This window comes from Ambystoma mexicanum, chromosome 4p (assembly GCF_040938575.1).
Source record: "Ambystoma mexicanum isolate Mex_15411 chromosome 4p, UKY_AmexF1_1, whole genome shotgun sequence".
In the NCBI taxonomy this organism is placed as follows: Eukaryota; Metazoa; Chordata; class Amphibia; order Caudata; family Ambystomatidae; genus Ambystoma; species Ambystoma mexicanum.
In genome coordinates, this window is record NC_090927.1 from 233,225,108 (window position 1) to 233,247,114 (window position 22,007).

The following is a 22,007-nucleotide window of genomic DNA, read 5'->3' on the forward strand; positions in this document are numbered from 1 at the left end:
TATATTTGCAAGTCACCCCAGAGATAAATGACGCTATAAAACAGCTTGCCTTTGGTTTCGTTCTTGTATGTGGTCGCACAACTCCTTGTGAACCTTATAACGCACAGTAGGGGTTCTTTATCTCATATATTATTACTCAACCAAAGTTGGTACTCATTTATTGACCTTCGAAGGATGAGTTAGAGTTGGCTCTGCAGGGATCCGACCCTGCCACCTTTAGATCATACACATTGGCACACATTAGCTGACATGTGATTCCCAGGCACATAGCTGGCACCATTCGGGTTGCTCCTTATTGTGCATAGGGCACCGTCACGGCCAGGGCAATCAGTACACAAAATGTGTTTTGTAAAATGAAAGGTTGGGTGAAGTCCATTGGAAACAAGCATTGGCAATGCCAACAGTTTGGGCTATTGTGTAGGCATGGGAAAAGCACTTGCCAGCTACTGTCACAGTGGTATTAACTACGCATTGATGGTAGCAGTTGCAAAATGGTTTGAGTATCTGCATTTCTAATAGAAGTGCCTGACACTAGCCTAATACATACAGAAAAGCCAAAACTGTTGGATTTGCCAATGCTTAACAGGACTTCAGTGAAGGCAGCACATAGTGTTTATAAATTGAGTGGCTGAAGATGGACCTGGTTAAGCCATGTTTATTACACTATCAGCACGTTTGCAGCTCCAAGGAAGTCATTAACTCAGAAGACGGATTTGAAAAAACACTGGCAGGCACTTTGATAGCAACGTTTTATGGTAAGGCCTGAGTAAAAGGAGCTCAACGAGTTCCCATGATTAGAGGCTTTGGGCAGTGAGGGGCAGGAACTGGGTGGGAATTGCCATAGGGGGTAGCATCACCATGGGCAGTCAATGGGTGGGAAAATAACCAAATAACTCCTACAAGCTGTGTGCCCCTTCTCATATGCCATTTCTTCCCATCTGTAATGCAATAGTTTGACAAGCTAGTTTGCTCCACTTAAGCGAACAGTGAAGACCAAGGGTTAAGAAAATACAGGCATGGGGTATTATGTCAATGATAGTCATGAAGATAACCAAAATGACATGGGCAATCCTCTCTATCTCTCCATCCCTACCCCTCTCTGTCTCTCTTACTGTCTTTCCAAGAACCTTAGTAGGCACGCAGATACATAAACACACACACACACACTTTCTTTTCTCCCTCTGGCTCATAGCTTTGCTTTGTTTTTGGTTGCACTCAAGCAATCAAACTCTAGACTGGAATTTCCGGTAGCCACAGGTTACAGAGACAATGGGCCTCCTTATAAGCTTGCTGGTCCGGGAACTACGGTACCGGTAAGCATGCCGGTACTGTTGTTCCCAGACCGGCAAACTACGAGTTGTGCTCGCGGGCGACTTTCTGCCCGCCAGGTTTGACCTGGAGGGCAGAGCGGCACCCGCGAGCATAGCGTGTCGCATGCACCGGCACCATTTATAACGGTGCTGGTGCATCCGGACTCCCCATTCCCATTGAGCCCTATGGGGCTCAAATGTGAATGAGGAGCATTCCATTCCGGCGCCCGCGAAAAGGCAATTACCAAGTCTGGCAGGGCCGGAATGTCCTGGTAATTGCCCATTCGTGGGTGGCGGACATTTTCGTAAGTTTGGCGGCAGCCTGCCGGTTTTACCGGCAAGGCTACTGCCAAACTTCTAATGAGGCCCAATGTGTTATTTCTGTGTAATCAAAGTAATTACACCAACTGAGTATCTCCGGCTGACCAACTGAAACCGTGAGTTACAAATGTGGACCACTTTTATACATTACAGGTGGACTTTCTAATACAGATCATTTGGGTACCTCATGTCTATGACCTTGCTTATAGTCTTCTTAGCAAAGTGAGAGCTGCCTACTCCTTGCAATTCTTAGCAAGATACAGTCAAGTGTCTTGCTTGTCACCTAGGACTGCTTGCTTCTAGTTTGGACATCCTACCTCCATCTTGTCATGGGTTATATCCCTCCATACCTTGCTCTGCAGTTCCCGATGGTCCCTACCCCTTCTGAACATAAAGCAACATCAGGTTTTTCAATTCCTAATTCCAACCCTTCCCTTGCTCATTTTCCTGGGCCAACACACACAGCTTCTAAGCTTATTTTAATTGCTTACCTTCATTTCTAATGCATTTGCTTCTGCCTGTCCATAGCACACTGGAGCAACAGATAAGGGTCATGCAGACATCTGCTACCGCAGTTGTAACCAAGTCACTCATTGATATAACATTGGGTGCACAATAAACAAGGACATGGACTTCCTGATGGTAACCCAAATCTGGGAAATGGCAACAACAATGATGTTGTCAACAGCATTTATCCATCCTTCCCTTTATTTGGGGACCTTCTGGGTCTGGCCTACCTGTTTCTAGCAGCATCCCTAAATTCTATACCTAGGCTTAACTTCACCCTGTAGACTTTAGATCTCAAGATGAGAAAAACTCCTACAGGATCTGGGCTGGTAGCTAACAAATAATCTAACAAACGGTATTTGTTAATATGTTAACATGGTAATAGTAAAGGAATACATACACCTGGTGCATGGATCTATTGCAGCAGTCTTGAAGTCTGGAGTCCAATGTTGAATTCCCTAGTCTAGCTAATGAGATCTCATGGTTGCCAGACAATGAAAGCAACCCTCACGTCCCTCACAATTTAGGGGTATTTTAAGAATACTACAGGTTTCTTTCTAGGTCTTGGATATTGCAAGGTAATACAAATTACACTTCTGGGATATGTTTGCTTTAGTCTCAACACACACCTACAGTGGGAAGCGCGTGATTCACCCCTTACCACAGAGGACCTATTGGGCTGGCATATCTCCCCACCTACAATGGTGCATTCCAAGCTGTAGTAATATTTACCCCCCAGCTAGGCGTCACCCTACTGGGCTTGGGACATCAAAGGATCGTCTCCAGTTCTCCAGGTCCCAGCAGAGTAGCAAGACTCTTAAATGTGGTGGTCTTTGTGTTACAACAACGATGTGGGATTTTGTCCCCAGCATGCTTATCACGTGCTTCCTTCTCAAGTTCTTCAAGTTATAATTGCCTACCAGGCTGCAGCACGACAAGTGTAACAAATAATTTATCCTGGACACATCTCTTGTGGCATTATGACTATCACCACAATCAGGGGGTTGTCCCTAAAGAGGGTAATCACTCTGATCAAGGGGCCTCTTGCTATCCTTGCATAGTACCAACCTTGAAGTCTAATACACTACCAGCATTGGGTTAATTGGCTTTGCCAACTGCTAATATGCCCTCGTCCTACTCTCCCTGCTAACATATTAACTCTCTGGAATACCATCCTAACATCCACCAAGTCTAGCTGGTGGTGTATGTCTCTTCTTACAATGCGGGCTCGGCTCTAATTGCCCAAACAATCTCTTTGATTGGTAGGTCCATTTCCCCATTAGCCTCGGGTCTAGGGATTGGTCTATGTTTGATGGTTCCACCTCCTCTTCTCCCGATTATTGACATCATGTCTTGTGTGTGTCCTAATGGACTGTATTCTCTAGTAATCATGTCACTTTGAGTTGAGGGCTGAAACATCCCATCCAAAATCTTTGAATCAGGCATAATTAAAATGTAGGCATGGTTGTCCAGTGGTGTGGCTTGCTGTGCTTCTAGTGATTGAATTCTCTCCTAAACCTCTTTACCACGCAACACACATAATTGTTTATTCCTCTGTGTTCGTGCGCGCACATTCTCCTTTGAACCCCCATCCATACTCCACTCTGGGGACTTTGCAGATTTCGTGCGCACAATACAGAGTCTGCCTCATTGATGACTAAGTCCATGCAGAGAGAATATCTTGAATTGTGTACCGTTCCCTTTTCAAGCCTCCTCTATGCTGGGAATCCATGCATCCCTGCATCCTGGGAAATTCCTGCCCCCCCGTATTTAGAGCAGCCTGATGGAGAAAGCGCACTGGCCATTGGGGAAAACACCTTGTAAGAAAACATTTGGCCCCTCTCAGGCTTTCCTCAGCATCATCTGGGACTAGACTGAAGCCTTCCTCACCCACAATGGCAATAGAAGGCACACCCTTTCTTTTTTCCATAGAGGGCATTTTTTTTTTTTGGGATTCCAACTGCTCTGGAGAACATGATTGCATGTGAAAGTGTCTACACATATCTCTCCACTCACTGTGGATCCATGATGGGCGAAAAGTCAGAAGATGCAATAATCACCATGCAGTTTGTGGTAGTGTGTGCTTATTTATTAATATATTAGTCTTTGATAATTTGCCACACACACTTCAGAGCGCTTGGAGCAGGGGATGACAGTGGTGGGGGAGGCAGTGCAGGAGAAGAAGACATGTGTTGGTTCTTCACATGCTAATACCACTTTAAAAGATATTTACAATGACAACTTGTTGGTGAAAGATGTATCAACAAACAGTAAGTGACCCCCAGGTCAACATTCAACGACTGGCCAGGCCAGTGCGGGCTGCCCCAATGACTACATTTGCACTGTATAAGCCGACCAACGGCCATCCATGAGATAATATGCCTGAGTAAACAAAAAGTCTTAAGTTCATTTCCTAACTGTGTAAACCCTTTCAGTGTCTTAGTTCGTCTCTGAGCTTGTTCCATCATTTCCGGGCCAGGGCAGACATGTTTTCCCTACTAACACGCTTCTTCCTGGTTTTGACAATGCAGAGAAGTCCCTTGGATATCTAAGAGTCGCCAGTCCTGGGAATGGTGGACACGTATGTATGCATAATGTGCCAGGCTGTCCCATGGGTGATGCAGGGGACCTCAAATATTACCAGATATTCCACTGTCAGTGAAGATCCTTAATGATCTTGAAGGTATTCGGTGGGCTTGAGTCTTTTACTTTAAGATGGTGCCAAAACTGACTATTGTCACAGTTCATGTGCCTTTTGTAAGCGTGACCTCTTAGTGCAGCAAGACGTATCTCTTAAACGTGTCCACCTTGAATCTTCCAGGGAACACCACAGTAATGGTGAAGAATGGATGGGCCAACTTTTCGAGCCTAGCAGTCTCCACATCTGGATCAGACTGGTGCCTTGTGTTCAGTGTTACATCTCCGCCAGGTAAATATTCAGTGTCACAGTAATGTGTACATTTGATGGTGGGGGTTTCAACTGTGATTTCCTTCCCTAACATGTTATGGTCATTGTTAGTTTGGAGGGGTGGGGGTCTAGATCTCTTGCTGATTTACCCTGCTTCTTGATGGCAGACATTGAAACAAAAAATAGACTGTTCATTATTCCACTCAACATTTTGCCTGTGACCACAGGGGATCCTATGGTGTTGTTTCACTGTATTTCCTTTACAGAACAAGGCTCATTTTAACAAAAGCAGCCACCACAAAGGAATACAGGCTTTAGGAATAAATACAGGACACAGGTCAACTGACCTTATGAAAAAGGTGTACAAACCCCAGCATAGACATGGAAGTCAGATTAGCACCCTGAGAACATGTGTAACTGCTCAAGCATGGATTCAGAGGATACACTGGAAGTTAGGAGTATGGTACACATACCATAGAACACATAGAGGATGCATATTATAAGTTATCAGCAAGCTGCCCGTACTGAAGACTGAGATTATTGTTTTCAAGTGGTGTTGCCATGAGGGAGTTAAGAAACACATGGTAGGGTGCAATATACCAGTGGTCATCTTCATTATATATGATGCAACATTATAGCCACTTTACCATTGAGTGAGGATTTTTTAGAAGAGCACACTGAGTGAACTAATTTACTTTTAGGAGATGATAATTATGAAATGTTAGGAGCTGAGAATTTTGACAAGTTGGGCACTATGGGATAATTGGGACTGGGATTGCAGCCCAATTTGCAATTTTGGCTCTTGAATGCATTGGGTGAGGAGTCAGAAATGAAAAATGGACACACGTTTGCCATGTTTTTGATTAAAGACTGTAGAGGAGCAGCTGTATGTCTCTTCAGGAAATCCTGCCCCCTACCTCCCATATGTGGGAGACCTAAGATCGTGCTGTGTTTGACACCAGAGGTTGTGCCAATACCGCAGCGTGTGTTCGGAAGAAGATACCCATTGAGATAACCATACTGAATTATATCCCCGAAGTGATGACAACCGAAGGGAGGAACTCTCTGAAGGAATATGAAAAAGAGCAAATAAAGGAACTAGTGACGTCACAAGAGACATATACAACGTCCCAAGATACTGGCTGAAGAGGATGTATTGATCCTAGAGAAACTTACGATTATAGGTACAGAGGAAGAACTTCCAGACGAGATTGTAGCCGAGTGCAATGGTCTCTCACATCTAGCACCTAAAGCCTTGTTGACAACAGTGAGCCGACCATCTCAACTCAAGAATCCCCTGACAGCGTTCTTGCGAGAGTGTTGGTGTAACATATTGCACCGGATTGGATGTGACCGTACCTATTCTTGGACGCATTGATCTGGTTGAATCCTGCTTTGACTTGCAATGGAAAAGTGCTTTTTTGGCCATCCCGGTTCCTGGGAGGAGTTATATACATAAGGGATCTGATTAAGGATGTGAATTGGGTCCCCTTTGCTTGTCTGTTTAATGTGTTTGACTTGAGTGATTGCACCTACGCAGAGTACAGACAACTCAGGGGAATCATTGCCACCCAAATTAATCTTGCGCAAATGATGTCACAAAATACATAATGGTCGGCGCTGGAGCTCTGCAAATGTGCACTACATCCAGCGGCCACAATGTCTCGCATACTGCTGTCCAGTTGACAGGGAGACCCTGAACTGACCATTGTTTGGACCATCGAGCTATGTGAAAGAATTGATCAAGACTACTGGCTGCGATGGTGCAATAATGTCCGGCAAGTAAGTGTGGATTGGGGACTGAGGGCTTTGCAGACCAAAATCCTCTTCAGAACATATTAGCATCCGGAACGTATGTTCAAAAGACATCTTATTGAGAGTGACAAATGCTGGAAATGCAAGGTTGAGAAAGGCACCTTAAGTCATCTACTCAGGGCCTGCCCCAAAACAAGAGACTCTTGGAGACACAAAACCACTGGAGGACGTGCCATTTTACAAAAAGGTATGGTACTCCCAGCTTGTATGGTGACAAAAAAAAATGATTCTAAGGGGGTGGAGGTCTGCCACCTTCTTTTGTATTGATGATTGGGTGGATGAGTCATTGGGGGTCATTACGAGTCGGGCTGTAAGGGATACCGTGCACCATTAAGGAGACCAGTGCCGGTAATCCCTTACCGCCCGATTCTGAGGTCCCTTGGAGGGAACTGTAAGGAACGTGTGCTCTGACCACATGTCCCTTACGGGTCCTGCCAAGGGACCAGGGTGCTAATAACGGGCTTGCCATTCGCGAGCCCGTTATTAGCACCCTCCTCATTCCCAATTGAGCCCTATTCGGGCTCAATTGTGAATGGGGTATGGTTTGTTCAATGGGGACTTACCGGTCCCGCCAGGGTCGGACTGCACCGGTAAGTCCCCATTGAACAAAAACGGTGCCGGACCCGGTATTGGAGGCAGCCATGGTGCAAATAGCGCCATGGCTACCTCCAATCTCGGAATGAGGCCCTTTGACTATCTCAGCATATGAGAGGGCAAATTACAAGCAGTCTGGAAAAATTGATACATTTACAGACATCTGGGAATCATTTCTTGATAAATATGGGTAATGCTTAAACAATGTAACTTATGTTGTTAACTGTGTGCTTAATGTGTGTGTGTGTTTATTCCTTCTCTTTCTTCTCTTCTTCCTATCTTCCTTATTTGATGATTGACTTTGTTGAACTTTTATTGGCTATTTGATTCTGTTTGCCAAATAGATAACCTGCACCAACTGTTCTGCTTTTAATGTAATGTACCACTTGACGAGTGAAAATAAAATAATTTGAAACTTGAAGAAATGAAAGACGGACTCATGTTTGCCATGTTTTTGATTGAAGACTGTAGAGGAGAAGGTACATGCCTCTGCAGGAAATCCTGCCCCCTACCTCCCATATGTTGGATACCTGAGATTGTGCCGTGTTTGGCACCAGCTATTGTGCCAATACCGCAGCATGTGTTCGAAAGAAACTACCCATTCAGACAAACGTAATGATTGTATCCTCAAAGTGATGACAACCTAAGGGAGGAACACCCTGAAGGAATATGAAAAAAGAGCAAAGAATGGAGCTAGTAATGTCACAAGACATATACGATGTCACAAGATACTGTCTGAAGAGGATGTATAGATGCTACAGAAACAAATAGCAAAGTAAAGAATCAAGTGAACTTTTGAAAATGAAAAATAAGATTACACAAGCACAAAGTGCTGCAGAGAACCAACCATTCAATAATTGTACAGACGCTGAAACGCAAGTGGACTAAGTCATCTAAGAAGCTGGCTATACGTAGTGAAGAGAATGCAGGCGCACTTCCATTGTATAGAAGCTGGACAGCTTTCGATTCTGTATCGCGCATCAAATTAATGGAGAAGTTGAAGTTGGCTAAGTGTCTTGATACTTTGTGTAGTAATCTAAATGGGTCCTCCCAACTTTTTTTGTTCTCGGGGGGTCAGATATGTAAACAGGGAGGTTTATTGGAAAGAACAAGGAACAAACCAGACTGACTACCCCTCTCTCTACGGCCTGTCGATGACACAGGTGAAAGTGCAATAGAACTGTTTTATATTTCTACAGTCCCACAAACCTACTGTAAACAGCCAATATGCTCAAAAAATTGTAATCTGTCAAACCCCTAGTCCATAGATTATATGAATTGGAATGAAAGGTGTGATTGATGAATGAACAATCCTATGAATGTTTTTATGTTATGGTTTTATGTAACTATTAAAGTGATTTACAATTTTGTATTCATCGGACTCAGTCAAATAATTAGCTCACTAAAGGTTTGTGGGACTGTAGAAATATAAAACAGTTCTATTGCACTTTCACCTGTGTCATCGACAGGCCGTAGAGAGAGGGGTAGTCAGTCTGGTTTGTTCCTTGTTGATACTTTGTGTGACATCATACATGCCTTACACTCGACTACTACCATCAAAGTACGTTTGTCTTTAATGGGTCTGTTATCTTCAACAATATCGACATTTAGAAGGCTGAGCAGGGATGTATCCTTGCCTCAGCCCTCTTTAATTTTTTTATCCATGATGTGTTCATGGACTTTTCTCAAGTTGAAGCAGATGCACCGAAGATGAATGGATCAATTATCAAAGCTCTATGGTATGCTGACGACCTGGTCTTGGTGTCAAAAACACCAACAGGCTTACAAAAATTATTGTCAGCATTAAGTGCATATTTGGATTGAAATGAATTGATTCTTAATTTGGATAAGACTCAGATTGTAATTCATTCACCGAGTTTTTCCAAAAAATTATTATATGAATGGCAAGTTAACAAAAGAATAGTAGAAGTGGTGCCTACATATCTTTATCTAGGAATTCCTTTTGATGGTAATCCTTCAGTGAGATCGCACTCCAGGGTGTTAGAGCATAAGATCGCCACTGCCATTTCCCAGACAAGGTTGATCTTGAGTAGATTTGTGAAATTCACAATTAGACCTGCTATTATTTTCTGGCGGCAAAAAGTTCTGCCAACAATATTATATGGCCTAGAAACAACAACTATAGTACACCCCACTGATTTATGCAAACTAGAGGCTAAATTTTTGAGAGGCATGTTACATCTGCCTATTTGTGTACCTGGGCCATGGTTACGGCTTGAAATGGGCCTGACGTCCTTGTGTGCTGAATACCACTGGAGACTTTGTGCCTTATTTCGAAAGTGCCTGACTTATATTAGAACTGATAATCTATTAACAATATTATCAGCCTATATGTTGTCCTCGAAACATAATTTTGCTAAAAAATGGATTTCGTATGTGTATAGAATTATGGCTAAAGCAGATATTAGTCTGGAGACTCTTCTTGGTAACCCGAATAGAGCTAAGACTAAACTATTTAGGTGTGATTGGATTGAGACTAAAAGCAAACGCCTTGAGTACAAAGACTTTCAGGTCCTGATCTTTGAACATAAAAAACTTTTACTTGCACCATATTTAAATCAAGCTCCCACTCCTTATGTAAGAGCGTATATTTTACGTCTGCGATTCAATTTATTTTTTAACACGGGACATATTGACCAGAAGAAAATTAATGAATCCAAAGGAGAATTTTTGCAGATTTTGTGGAAAATATGAATTTAAAGAAACTTTAGAACACATTATAATTGCTTGTCCTGCGCTTAATAACTTAAGCATGCAATTTTTTTGGAAACATTTGCCTTACTTCGGTGCAATACTTCCAGAAGTTCAATGGTCTATATTACTATCGACTAAATCCATCATTATTCGCATTGCAACGTGTAATTTTCTATCTGCTTTGAATTTAGAAAGTGGAGTCTCGTCTGCATGAGTAAATTGAGAAACTAGAAATTAACTTGGAATATAGGGAATTCCTTTTTTAAGGTGTGTTATGTTGTAATGAGACAATATAGGGGGGTGGGGGGTGACACCTGAGAATATGGCACCATGTTTTTGAAGATTTTTATAATATGATTAAATGTGTGACTTGTGAACAAAGAAAAAAAAAATGATGCTCCATTTGTCTGTCTGCCATGGGTATAACGTACATGTACTTTACCTTCATGGATAAGAACAGTTTATGTGAATGCATATGAAATAACTTTTTTTCTTCTTTGATACATGGAAGCGCTTCTTATCGTTTTCATCAGCTTTTTTCTTTTTTGTTTTCTTTCACCCCTCTGTTGATTTTATGTTGCTTATTTTACCCTATCATATACTGTTTACTTTTTTAACCCATGTACTATGTCTTATGGAATGTTCATTCGTTTTATAGTAATATGTAAAATAATTTTGTACTTCAAATTGTTGTTTATATTGAAAAAGTTGAATATTTCAACTATATTCAATAAAGTTAAAAAAAAAAGAAGCTGGACATCTGTAACATGAATTTAGTAAGCCAGGACTCATGAAGAGGAAAGGGAAAAGTGTGTTGCAGCAACAATAAGCTAAATAGTGGAGCTGTATGCTGAGGTTGTCTGGCCTGGAGTCAAGTCCAAACCAGCCAAGGTCAGCTATCTATTCTTGAAAGGAACGAAGGTGCAAAGGATGATTCATCCCTTGTTAAGGTGCAAAGAAAGAACACCAAGAGTGCCAAGTTTAATTCATTTAAGGCCTTTTAAAACCTGCCGAATGGACCAAATTGTTGTCTCCTGTCACGTGAGCCAGGGATGAAAATAGAGTTCGGACTTGGAGTCCCAGAACACGATAGTGAGTGCTTGAACTCCAATGTTTTCTGAAGACAAGGATACTTTTGCAAGGCCAAGTTCAAAGACAATCTTCATGGGAGAAGGCATGTGTGATGAGAGATTCTGGGCTAACTGGGTGGGGTTGAAGTGTCATGCCCCATCTCCTTGCACCTGGATCTGGGCTTATGTGCTGCTAAGTGATCCGAATGTTCCAGACATGGCACAAGCGTGCCAACCAATTGTAATGCTCCACATAACGAAGGACCTCATAGTTTGACAACCAATGAGAAACTGTGTATCTAATGTTTCTGAAGGTGACATGTTTTAGAGGTAGGCATAAATTGTCCACCTAACATCAGGCAGCCAATCACAATCCTAGTTCCTATAGATAATATACTTAGATGTTCCCCTTAATCCAAACCCAACCCTTAGTAGGTTTTTCATTATTTGCCACATAGTATGACGTCACCGCTGACATATGTTTTTGACTTATAAACTATGTTTTTGAGTAAAGATTGCTGAGAGAACCTGAGCATACATCTGTTGATGTTCGTTGTAAACTCCCTGTTTTAGATAATTGTTAATAAAACAGTACTTTTCCATCTTCCTGAGTTGCTTCGGTTACTTGGACTCAGAAACATTCTGTGTGATCCAATCCATTACATGCATGTTCCTAAAAGGCCCTAAGACTTTTATTAAAATAAAAGGGGTTGGAAAAAGACCTCTCTGACTGAGGAATTTCACTACCTAATCACAAACCAATGATCTGTCCGTATTAAGATGTCAACTTCAAAACTGTCCTGTTTCCAAAGTTCTATTCTGACCCTCACACTACAAACTTAACTCCAAGGTGAAAAAAGGAATTGTCTTAACCGTAAACGGTTTGAAAAGTGTTCATAAAGGAACATTACTTAAACAAAAGTGTCTTCAAGGATGAAGTTCTTGATTCAAGAGGGTAGTACCCTTCCCCTTGATTCTCCTTTACTCTTTGAGGTTTGTTCACAGCAATTAGTTGGGCCCTTCTTGGCCATGTATAACACTTGCACAACAATTGTTTAACTTTATAATTGTAGTTACTCTCCGTATCAGTTCTTTAGGCCACTTTTGGCCAAGTGCAACTGTTGCACACTGAACTTGATTGACTTCGCAATGTTGGCTGCTCTCAGAACAGTTCTTTTGGCCTCTCTTGGCCAAGTGCAACACTTGCACACTGAACATGCTTAGCACAATCCCTTTCATTTGACTGGTATACTCCCTGCCTGTACTTTAACTTTACATACTTGAAATTGCCTGGTATACTTCTCAGCCAGGTCTTCTGCTTCACACACTTGAGATTGCCTAGTATACTCCCCTGGCAGGACGTCTGCTTAGCCAGCTTTTCCGCCCACTCCAGAAGCTGATTATATATATTAGATAATGTATCTGTTTGCTATATTATGTTCTTCCTGCTTTTTTCATATTGGCACTGCATACATTTACACATAAGCAATGAGTCAATTAGCACCTTAGGTTTCCTTTTCTTTATGTATCCATTTCCGTTCTCTTTCTCCAATAAGGAACTTTTATTTATTTGCCCTCAGCATCTTCATCGATACGCCCGGTGTCCCGGCTGTCCTTTACAGGCCTGTAAAGGATTCTCTTGCGCTTCTCTGTGCCGGAATTTGGAAGCCTGCCGGCGGCCATATTTACAAAGACTATTCACCCTGAATCTCCGATTTCCTGCTGCCATCCGATCCGAGAAGAACTGCCGACAGCATGTCCCAGCCAAAGAAGTCCTGGGTACCAGAACTCCAGCTCTGCTAGCTGTAATTCACAGATGCAGAGCTCACTGTATTGGCTGATGCATTAAGAAGCTCTGTTTCGAAGTAGGCACAGGAGAACAAGCGGGCAAAGGAAGTCTGCCATATGCGCAGAAGTAATGGCAAGGGGGATGGCATTGCATACCGTCCACTGCAGTGCATGGGATGTCTGCAAAAGAGGGAATAACCTCAAGGCAAGTGTCCGCAGCCTTATTGTGAAGCACAGGACAGAGAACGGTGCCACAGGAGAAGGCATGCTCAAGCCCCTCCACCTTATGTCAGTCACTGCAAATGGCCTGTCAACACACACATGCAGGGGAGGAGGGCAGATGTAGCCATGCACATGCACCATAACTGGGATGTGCAGCCCAACACGAGAATGTCGAAACGAGAAAAGCCATGTCATAAATTGATGCTCCACTACACACACAAAAAGCTACCTTGCAGGCCAACAGGCAATGTACACTTCAACCATCCACATGTAGGAGCACAATATGGAGCCAGCACACTCAAGTAATCCACATGAAATGTGTAGCTGCAGGAGATACATAATGACACATAAGTCTAAAGCAGGCCCACAAACATAACTGCTAGATGACTAACAGCATTCAATTTGATTCCCAACAGGTACACAGTCCGCGGACAGTGATGGGGCTGGACAGTCCACATCCGGCACATCAGCCACATCCAAACCTGCATAGGCCATACCCCTTGCCAGTAGGAGCAGACAGTAGTGCAGAACTACCAGGCCACCTCTGCAACCATCATCACCATTGGAGAAGCTGTTTTGTTGTAGGGCTTTTCATGATTCATGTTGAAACATACAACACTCTTTTATTTGAAGCAATGAAAGGACATTCCTCTTTTTCGTACAATTACTGTGATTGTGTAGAAAATATACAAAAGTGCAAGGAGAGTGCAAAGTAGAGGGGGAAAGCAAAAAACATTCTCTCGCAGTTCCTGCCGGGCCATGTTCCCATCCCTGGACTCCATGCGCTCAGTGTGCACGTGCATGGGCCTAGCTTTCTCTGCATTTTCATCCTCTGGGGTAGGCATGTCCAGATCTGGGGGCAGGGGTATGTTGCACCTCACACAGATGTTATGCAACATCGCATTGGCAAGAACAATCTGTCCCACCTTGTCCGGCCTGTACATCAGCGCACCCCAGACCAGTTCAGGCATCTGAATCAGGCCTTCCGGAGGCCGAAGGTGCACTCTATTTTCACCCTGGTCCAGCCATGGGCCGTGTTATATCCCAAGTGGCATTTGGGGATTCCTCAGAGTGGCTATCAGCCACAGAAGCTGTGGGTATCCAGAGTCACCTGCAAGGGGGAAAGAACCAGTTGTTGCTCATGCGCAGTTGTATTGCCTGTTACGGCAGCATCTCAATAGGCAATCTAAGCATGCATGGCCCATGGATCATGTCGACACACTGTGCAACATTGCGGTCCTTGCATGCGGATTGCATTGCTCAGGGGGGTTGTCCAGTCTGACATGGTACTCCTTGCACAAAGCCCATGGCCAACACTCATTGTTTGTTGGGTATATCACAGACAGGGCATCATGCCAGGGGATCTGCATTACATCTGCAGGTCGTCTGTGTGGCATCTATGATGGTCTAGTTTTCCTCAGGTACTGAGTGCATGCCATGTCAATTGGCAGGCTCATGTCCCTCAGCAGCTGTTTGGCATTGTGTCCTTCCATGTGAGGGGTTGTCATTGATTTCTCATTTTACGGCCACACCATGAGCACCATTGTTGTTTGAGGGCCCTGTACCTAGTCCCTGTAAAACCACCTCTGCTCATGCCAAGTGTGTCTGGGACAGGGCAGCCTATTCCGGTCAACATTGGTGAGGAAGTATAGCTCAATTAATTTTTCTTGGAAGCAAGATAACACAGAGCCATACAGGTTTGAATCCTGATCTTGCGCTTAGAAACCACAAAGCTGGTATTAAGCTAATTGTAAATGAACAATTAAATAAATAAATAAACTGAGTGCCATTGGGGGTACTGAGCTAATTGAGACTCAATGTACTATGTGTGTCTCGTGAATGGATGTCGACCTTGCTCCTTGTTAATGCAAAATGTGATCTTCTGCCTTGGCTCCAGCCTCTTGTTGCTATCCCTAGACAGACATTTGAAACCACTAGATGGCCTGGCCCAGCACTTTACTGCCCTTGCATGTTGAGCGATTTGTAGGATGTGTGGTGGTGCATTCTGGTACCTGTAGTGCATTGTGTGTGGATGTCCTGTTGGGGCTGCAATGGCCTTATGAGTCACTGCTGCTGCTACACTCATATGCTACTCCTGTGGGTTGCAGCCTGTAATTTGTGGGGTGCTTTGGTGGGTTCTGCTTGTACAGGGTCTTGTCAGGACATGCGTTCATAACATTGTTGCCCCCCCTTTGCCTGTCACTCTTACAGCAATGTAGGTGGGATTGTACATGTACTCACCCAATATCCAGGTCCTTTGTCCTCTTTGATGCCCCATGTATGCTGGCAGTGTGCTGTTCTGCAGGACCATTGTGTCATGGGTTGATCCTGGGAACCGGGCACAGCAGAGGGTCATAGTAAAGCCGGCGTCACAGGTGACCTGGACATTCAGTGAATGGAATCACTGCAATTACGCTCTCTGTAAACATTAGTATAATGCCTGCTTTGCCCAAAATCATTTTAGATAGTTAAACCTACGTTAAACCATCTCAATCAATCAACAGGTTTTGTACATGTCGCCACACACGATACAAAGCAATTTGCATGGCAATAGTGTCTGCATTTAAACAATAGTGCCAGAAGGAATCTGCTAAAATCACTTCATAACTATGCACCAGACTCCCCAGATTGCACATATACACGTGAACCAATATATCACACTGTGTAAGAACATGTCTCGTAGTTTCTAGCTTATCCGTTACACCTCTTAAATGCGGCAGAATCTATTCTCAGCCAAAAGACCCAACCGTGATCCTGTAATCGATCGAACCGGCAGTAGAGAATACGCAATTTCAACATAAAAGAACTCATAGCTGGATCCGGGCATAGTAACAAGTAAGGTTGTGTTTTCCTATACCGATGGACCATGTGGGACACTGCTTCATAGCCCTTTAGTTTAGCTAAATGACTATAGTTCCAACACCAATACCACTTATTGAATTTCCTTTCAAATGATTTCTTTAAGTGGATATAAGGTGTGTCTTTACTAAAGTTGGGACACCAACTTATCTCTTCAAAGAGCTGCTTGTTTAATGTCCCAAAATTAGAACCCTTACATACGTTTTATGTGGACTAATACAATTGGTTGGCATGCTTGCGCCATGTCTGGAACATTCGGTTCATTTAGCAGCATGTAAGCCCAGACCCAGGTGCAAGGAGATAGGGCAAAAAACTACTCCACCAACCAATTAGCTCAGCATCTCTCATTGGCCATTCTGTCCGCCATTAAATTGTCTTTGTACTTGGCCTTGTACAGTATTCTCATCTTTGGGAATGCACAGGAGTTTGGGAACTCACTATCTTGTCTGGGACTCCAAGTTCAAACTCTTTTTCCATCCTTGGCTCACGTGACAGGAGACCATGATCTGCTCCATTTTGGGGGTTTTAAAATGCTCTAAATTAATCAAAACTTGTCATCCTTGGTGTTCTTTCTTGCACCTTAACAAGAGAAGATTCATCATCTGTATGCTGACTCCTTTCCAGAATTGCTGACCTTGGTTGCTTCAGTCTTGACTGCAGGCCAGACAGCTTTGCCCTGCATCTCCATGAGCCTATTATTCTTGCTGCAACACAGTTTTCTATTCCTGCTTCATGGGTGTTCTGGTTTACTAAATTCATGATACCAATTGACAGTTTATGTACAATAGCGGCTTCGCCTGCATTCTGTTCACTACTTATAGGTAACTTCTATGATGTCTTAATCTATCTTTCGTTTAAGCATCTGTAGATGTATTGAATTTCGGTTTTCTTCAACATCTTGTTTATTGCGTAGTTTTACATCGATAGTTCATTTGACCTCTTGCATCATTGTTTCTCCTCTAGGACTCATCCCTTGTCATACTTCTTTATCTTGCGACATCCCACAAACTTCTTCATGATGTCATCAATTCACCCGTTTAGCTTCTTTTCATACTCCATCTGGTTTTTCCTCCTGTAGGTTATCATCATGTCGGGGGTACATTCGCTAGGGTTGTCTGAATGGGTATCTTCTTTCAAACACTCGCTGTAGTATTGGTTTTATTGCTGGTGTTAGGCATGGCACAATCTCATGTCTGCAATACAGGGGATGTAGGGGGGCGGGTCTCCTGCAAATATACACAGCTGCTCCTCTACAGCACCATGCAATTTATTTCAGAATTGAAATAGGAATCTGGGCACTTTAGGCACTGTAGCATGGTCAAGTTCAGGAGCACCGTGACAATGTAGTGCTGTCCTGCATTGGTGACAACTTGCAGGTCAAGATGCTGAGGATGGCAGGCAATGTCAGGTCAACGACATAGGAAGGATAATAGGCCTTGGGTATGGAGAAGTTGGTCTTCGGCGGCGAGTGGGCTTAAATGGCTTAACATTGCATCAGCGTACTACAGCAGCAAAGGCTTGGAGCTCGAAAAAGCTGATAACCAAACAGGGGTGGCAGGATAGGTATGATATAATTCTTGGCAGGTCTCAGATGATGAGAGAGCAGGGTTTCAGTATCAGTCTTGAGCGGAATTCAGAGAAGCAGAGATGGTTGAACATCAAGGTTTTTCCTTTGCATCCGCTTGCATGGTGTTAAAGGTGCCAAAAATTGAGTTTAGGCAATTCAGAGATGCAGGGAGAGCCAGGGATTGCTTACCTAGCTCTGGGACTTCTGGGAAACCAAGTCCAGGGTCGCAGGGACAAGGTGAGTCTTCCCTCCACCCTTCTCATCGAGGAAGGTTTGAAGAAGAGGGCACTTGAAAAGGATTCTTTCACCTCCACTGGCAGAATCTTGAGTACCAGTGGCTCAATTCCAGTATGGCTTGTCCAAACAGCAGTTTCACCCCAAATGTGCTCCTGGTATCGGTAGGGAGGAGAGCACTCCTCTTCCTTCCAGCTTCCTGACTTCACCTCTATGGCAGAGGACCTTTTTGCCCACAGAATTCCTAGGCAACCCTTCTTGTCTTGAAGTACAACGATGAATCAAGGGAAGATAATCTCCCTTTTATGTAGATAAAATGCTGCAGTGGATTGGTCCACAGCAACCTTGTCGTTAAGGGTCCAATCCTGTCTGCTGTAACAAATGTCCTTTGTTTGCTGATGCCAAACCCAGAGTGCCTTGTCTGCAGGACGTGGTGAGGGGGAATAGAAGGCTTATGTACTCTAGCAAACATTAAGATGTTCAGACCTCTCTGTGGTCTAAATCTCTCTTCCGGGCTACTCTAACCTAGCCTGCCTATTTTATTTATTTACATAGCTCATATAGCGCTCATATAAAAAAAAAAATCCAAAGCACTTTACTGGACTTAGGAACAACGGTACAATGTTAGACGAAAATCAGTGGCATGACACATGAACCCACACAAAAAATTAGAACCTAGAGAAGTTAGGAGACTGAGTGAAGCAAATGAAGGTTCAGACTTTTTTTTTTTTAACTGTGAAAGGTTAGAATAGGAACGGATCAAAAGAGGAAGTGAGTTTCAGAGAAGAGGAGCTAAAAGTTGGAACAAGCAGAACCTGGAAGAACACAGGGTGAGCACAGAAAAAACAATTGAAACTGAAGGATGGTACAAAGAATATAAAGAACATAAATAGGGGGGAGCTAAGGCATGTATAGACTTGAAGACTAAATTTAAGAAGTAAACTCAAAGCGTTGCCTAATCTGAAGCTAGTGGTGTCGGGCTTTGTAAGGACAGATACTAGTAGACAAAGGAAGACAGAAAAGGATCTGAACCAACCAGTAACAAATAGAATATAAAGGAAGTAAAGCATAATTAGGCAAACAAAAATATAGGGCACCCCAACAATTCAAATAGGAAAGAATAGTGGTTTGAAGTAGTTTTTTTAGTTGTAGAAAAGGTAAGGAGAGGCCTGTGTTTTTTTTAAAATATCAAACCGGTAACATTGAACTGTAGATGCAATTTGGGGCAGTGAAAAGAGAAATAGAAAAAACCCCAAGATTTCGAGCTTGAGAAGTCACAGAGAGCTGAAGCAGGGAGGGAAGAAAATAAATAATCAGTGGGGGAAAGGGCAAAATGGAAGAATTAGCCCAGAGGCAGTGATGAATGAAGTTGTTAAATGAGGGAAAAAGAAAAATCTGTGTGTCATCAGTGTATAAATGAACTTGAAAGCCGAAGTCAAGACACAATCAAGAATCAGAGAAGATAACAACGAGCGAGATATAAAGAAGAAGACTGCATCTAAGTTAAAGAATAAGGGGGAAACAAGAGTGAGAACAAAAGCAGAAAGGGTTTGGCAGAAGGAGTAGTATGTGATTTAATGGAGTCACCAAGGGAACAATCAGCAGAAACAAAAATGTAATATAGAACCACTCGCTTAATATGGGCTGGTGGGGAAAGGGAGTAAATGAAGATTATAAGCCAGTGAGGAAAACAGCACAGGGCAAAAAGAAGGATCAGCCGAGGGAACACTAACATTAAAGGCAACCAGAACAATGAGGGGTGTATGAAGCGTAAAGGATAGAAAGTAGGCAATCAAAGACATCATGGAAAGAACCCAATGAGGGGAACGATAAATAACCAACACAGTAAGAGATGAAGGAGCAAAGAGGATAAGCGCCTGAAATTCAAAGGAGGAAAGGACTGGGAGAGAGAAAGGAAAAGGAACAATAGTCCTACGAGAATGAAATAACACAAATGTCCCACAACCAGAGCATGTGAGATGGGAGAATGATAGGAAAATTAGGAAGCCAAAGAAGTCAAAGCCGCAGAAGTGGCATTATCAAATTGACACATCCAAGTTTCAGTAATGAATATACAATCATATTTGTGAGAGAAAAAACTTGTCAAGAACAAGCTCAGTTTTGGAGACAAGAGAGCGAGCATTCCAGACTCCAAAGTTAATAAAAGGGAAACAGATGATTAACAAAAGGATAAATAAGATTACAGTGTTGGGGCAAGTGCGGCGGATGAAAGTTCCAGGAATGAGAGCCACGATCTGGAATGTTCATATATGAATTTAGAGTAAATAAGGCACAGAATAACAAACCAGATAACTAAATCATTTTGATGGGAATGAGGATTTGTGCATGTCCATAAAGAGGAAGTTTGTGAGAAAAATGGTAGCTAACCGGTTGTTAACTGCAGTCAAAGGACTACAGTAATCTGCACCCTGGTGTGAGATGGCCTTCGGCATGGCAGAACTGCCTGTGAAGCATTATTTCAGGGGACCTCTCAGGGAGAGTTCTTGTTCGCGGGAGGGAGGGGTCTACTCTCCTCAGGGAATAAAATGAGGCTTCCTAGTCTGGGTCCCCAATGGTTATGGTGGGTACACCCCGGCCAGACAGCTAATATGCACCTTGCCCTGTCATTAATGTGTCACCTCACCAAGTTGAACATCATTTGAAAGCCAATCATTGTGGCTTTATAATTGTGTAAACCCAGTAGCCACCATATCATAATTAGACATGGCTTTTATTTAGATTTAAGTAAGTGTCACCAGTCTGCTACTGTACACAATTACAATATGTTGGACCAGAGGTGCAAACAGTTAAAACACCATGTCTGCCTGTTAGAACTCTGTGTTCCAGCACCTGGTTTAAGGAATGCACATGTACAACTATTTGTATTTATTTATTAGTGTTGCCCACATTTTTCAAACAATGATGACATCATACCAATGCACCATACCTGATATAATATAGCCATATAGTGATTACATAATCCTTAGCATAACATAACATATTGTATCACTTTAGATTACAAGAAAATAATTGATCATTAACAGAATCTAACATTCTATCCTAATTTCGATTAAAAGAGAAGCAATGACAGGTGGACAGGAGAACATAGAGGATTGCACATGTACAATTTGAACTTGCCATTTGGCCATTACAGGGTAGCTGCTGGACAGGCCAGTACACTGTCACAGCATGGTACATGGTTGCATTATGCTTTGTGGAGTGCAACTTTATAAAAGTGGATCTGATTAGAAGATCACGCGTTCAGAAACAGAATTGCAAACATGATTACTAAAAATGTAAATCAAGTCGGGTTTTTGCAGCCTTGCAGGTATCATTCCATCACAATCCATCACTTAGTTTTCATGAAAATCTTTATACAAAAATCTTAAGAAATTTTAAATGAGTAAGCTGTAGTAAAATGACACATTCAACTTAGTTTGGCTTCTCATGTTGTCCTTTATTTTGGGGCTATTATTATGTTTGTTTGCTGAACTCCCTCTGCATGTGTCACATGCTCACACTGTAATGTTAATATTTTGTTTTTTGACATTTATCATGGTCAAAGGATATCCCCCATCTGCCAGGTTTCCTTTGCCTCTTTCACATTGTCATCAGGATCATTGGCTATACATTTACTCTACATTCACTGGATAACCTTCTGGAACCTTCCATAGGATCCCCCTTAAACAATAAAATAGCATTGTAAAAACAGTGCATCAAACATAAAGCTTATAAGCCAATGAACTGGCTTATGTATCCCTTACACCACCAAAAACCCAAGTTTGTTATTTAAGTAATCATAGTAGAGATGTTTTTCTTTAAAGATAAAAGCTTTGAGTAGGCAAACAGCACTCCTTAGTGAGTCATTCCCGAGCTGATGACAAAACCATTTTGATTAGTGTTGCTCTTAATTTCCCTTAGAGGTGTTCTATTTCGTATTACTAAATGCAACATGTATTTAGTGTGAAAGAATTATAGTGTGTTATATTTTCTGTTTTCTCTTCCCCTATCCTTCATTCTCTTCACCCTTCTTTTTCCTCCCTCCCACCTTCTCCCTTGATGCCCTGCGGTAAATCTACGACGCATGCAGTTCATTA

At 42.7% G+C, this 22,007-nt stretch overlaps 1 protein-coding gene across 2 annotated transcripts in view; it reads left to right on the forward strand.

The window, feature by feature from the left end:
- The window catches only part of PKHD1 (PKHD1 ciliary IPT domain containing fibrocystin/polyductin), a 4,356,595-nt gene that overhangs the window by 4,236,875 nt on the left and 97,713 nt on the right, over positions 1 to 22,007 (forward strand). For both annotated transcript variants that reach the window (XM_069605754.1, XM_069605755.1), the window contains one exon: positions 4,960 to 5,067. In XM_069605754.1, coding sequence (XP_069461855.1) covers positions 4,960 to 5,067 — 108 coding nt within the window. The remainder of the gene's footprint in view (positions 1 to 4,959; positions 5,068 to 22,007) is intronic.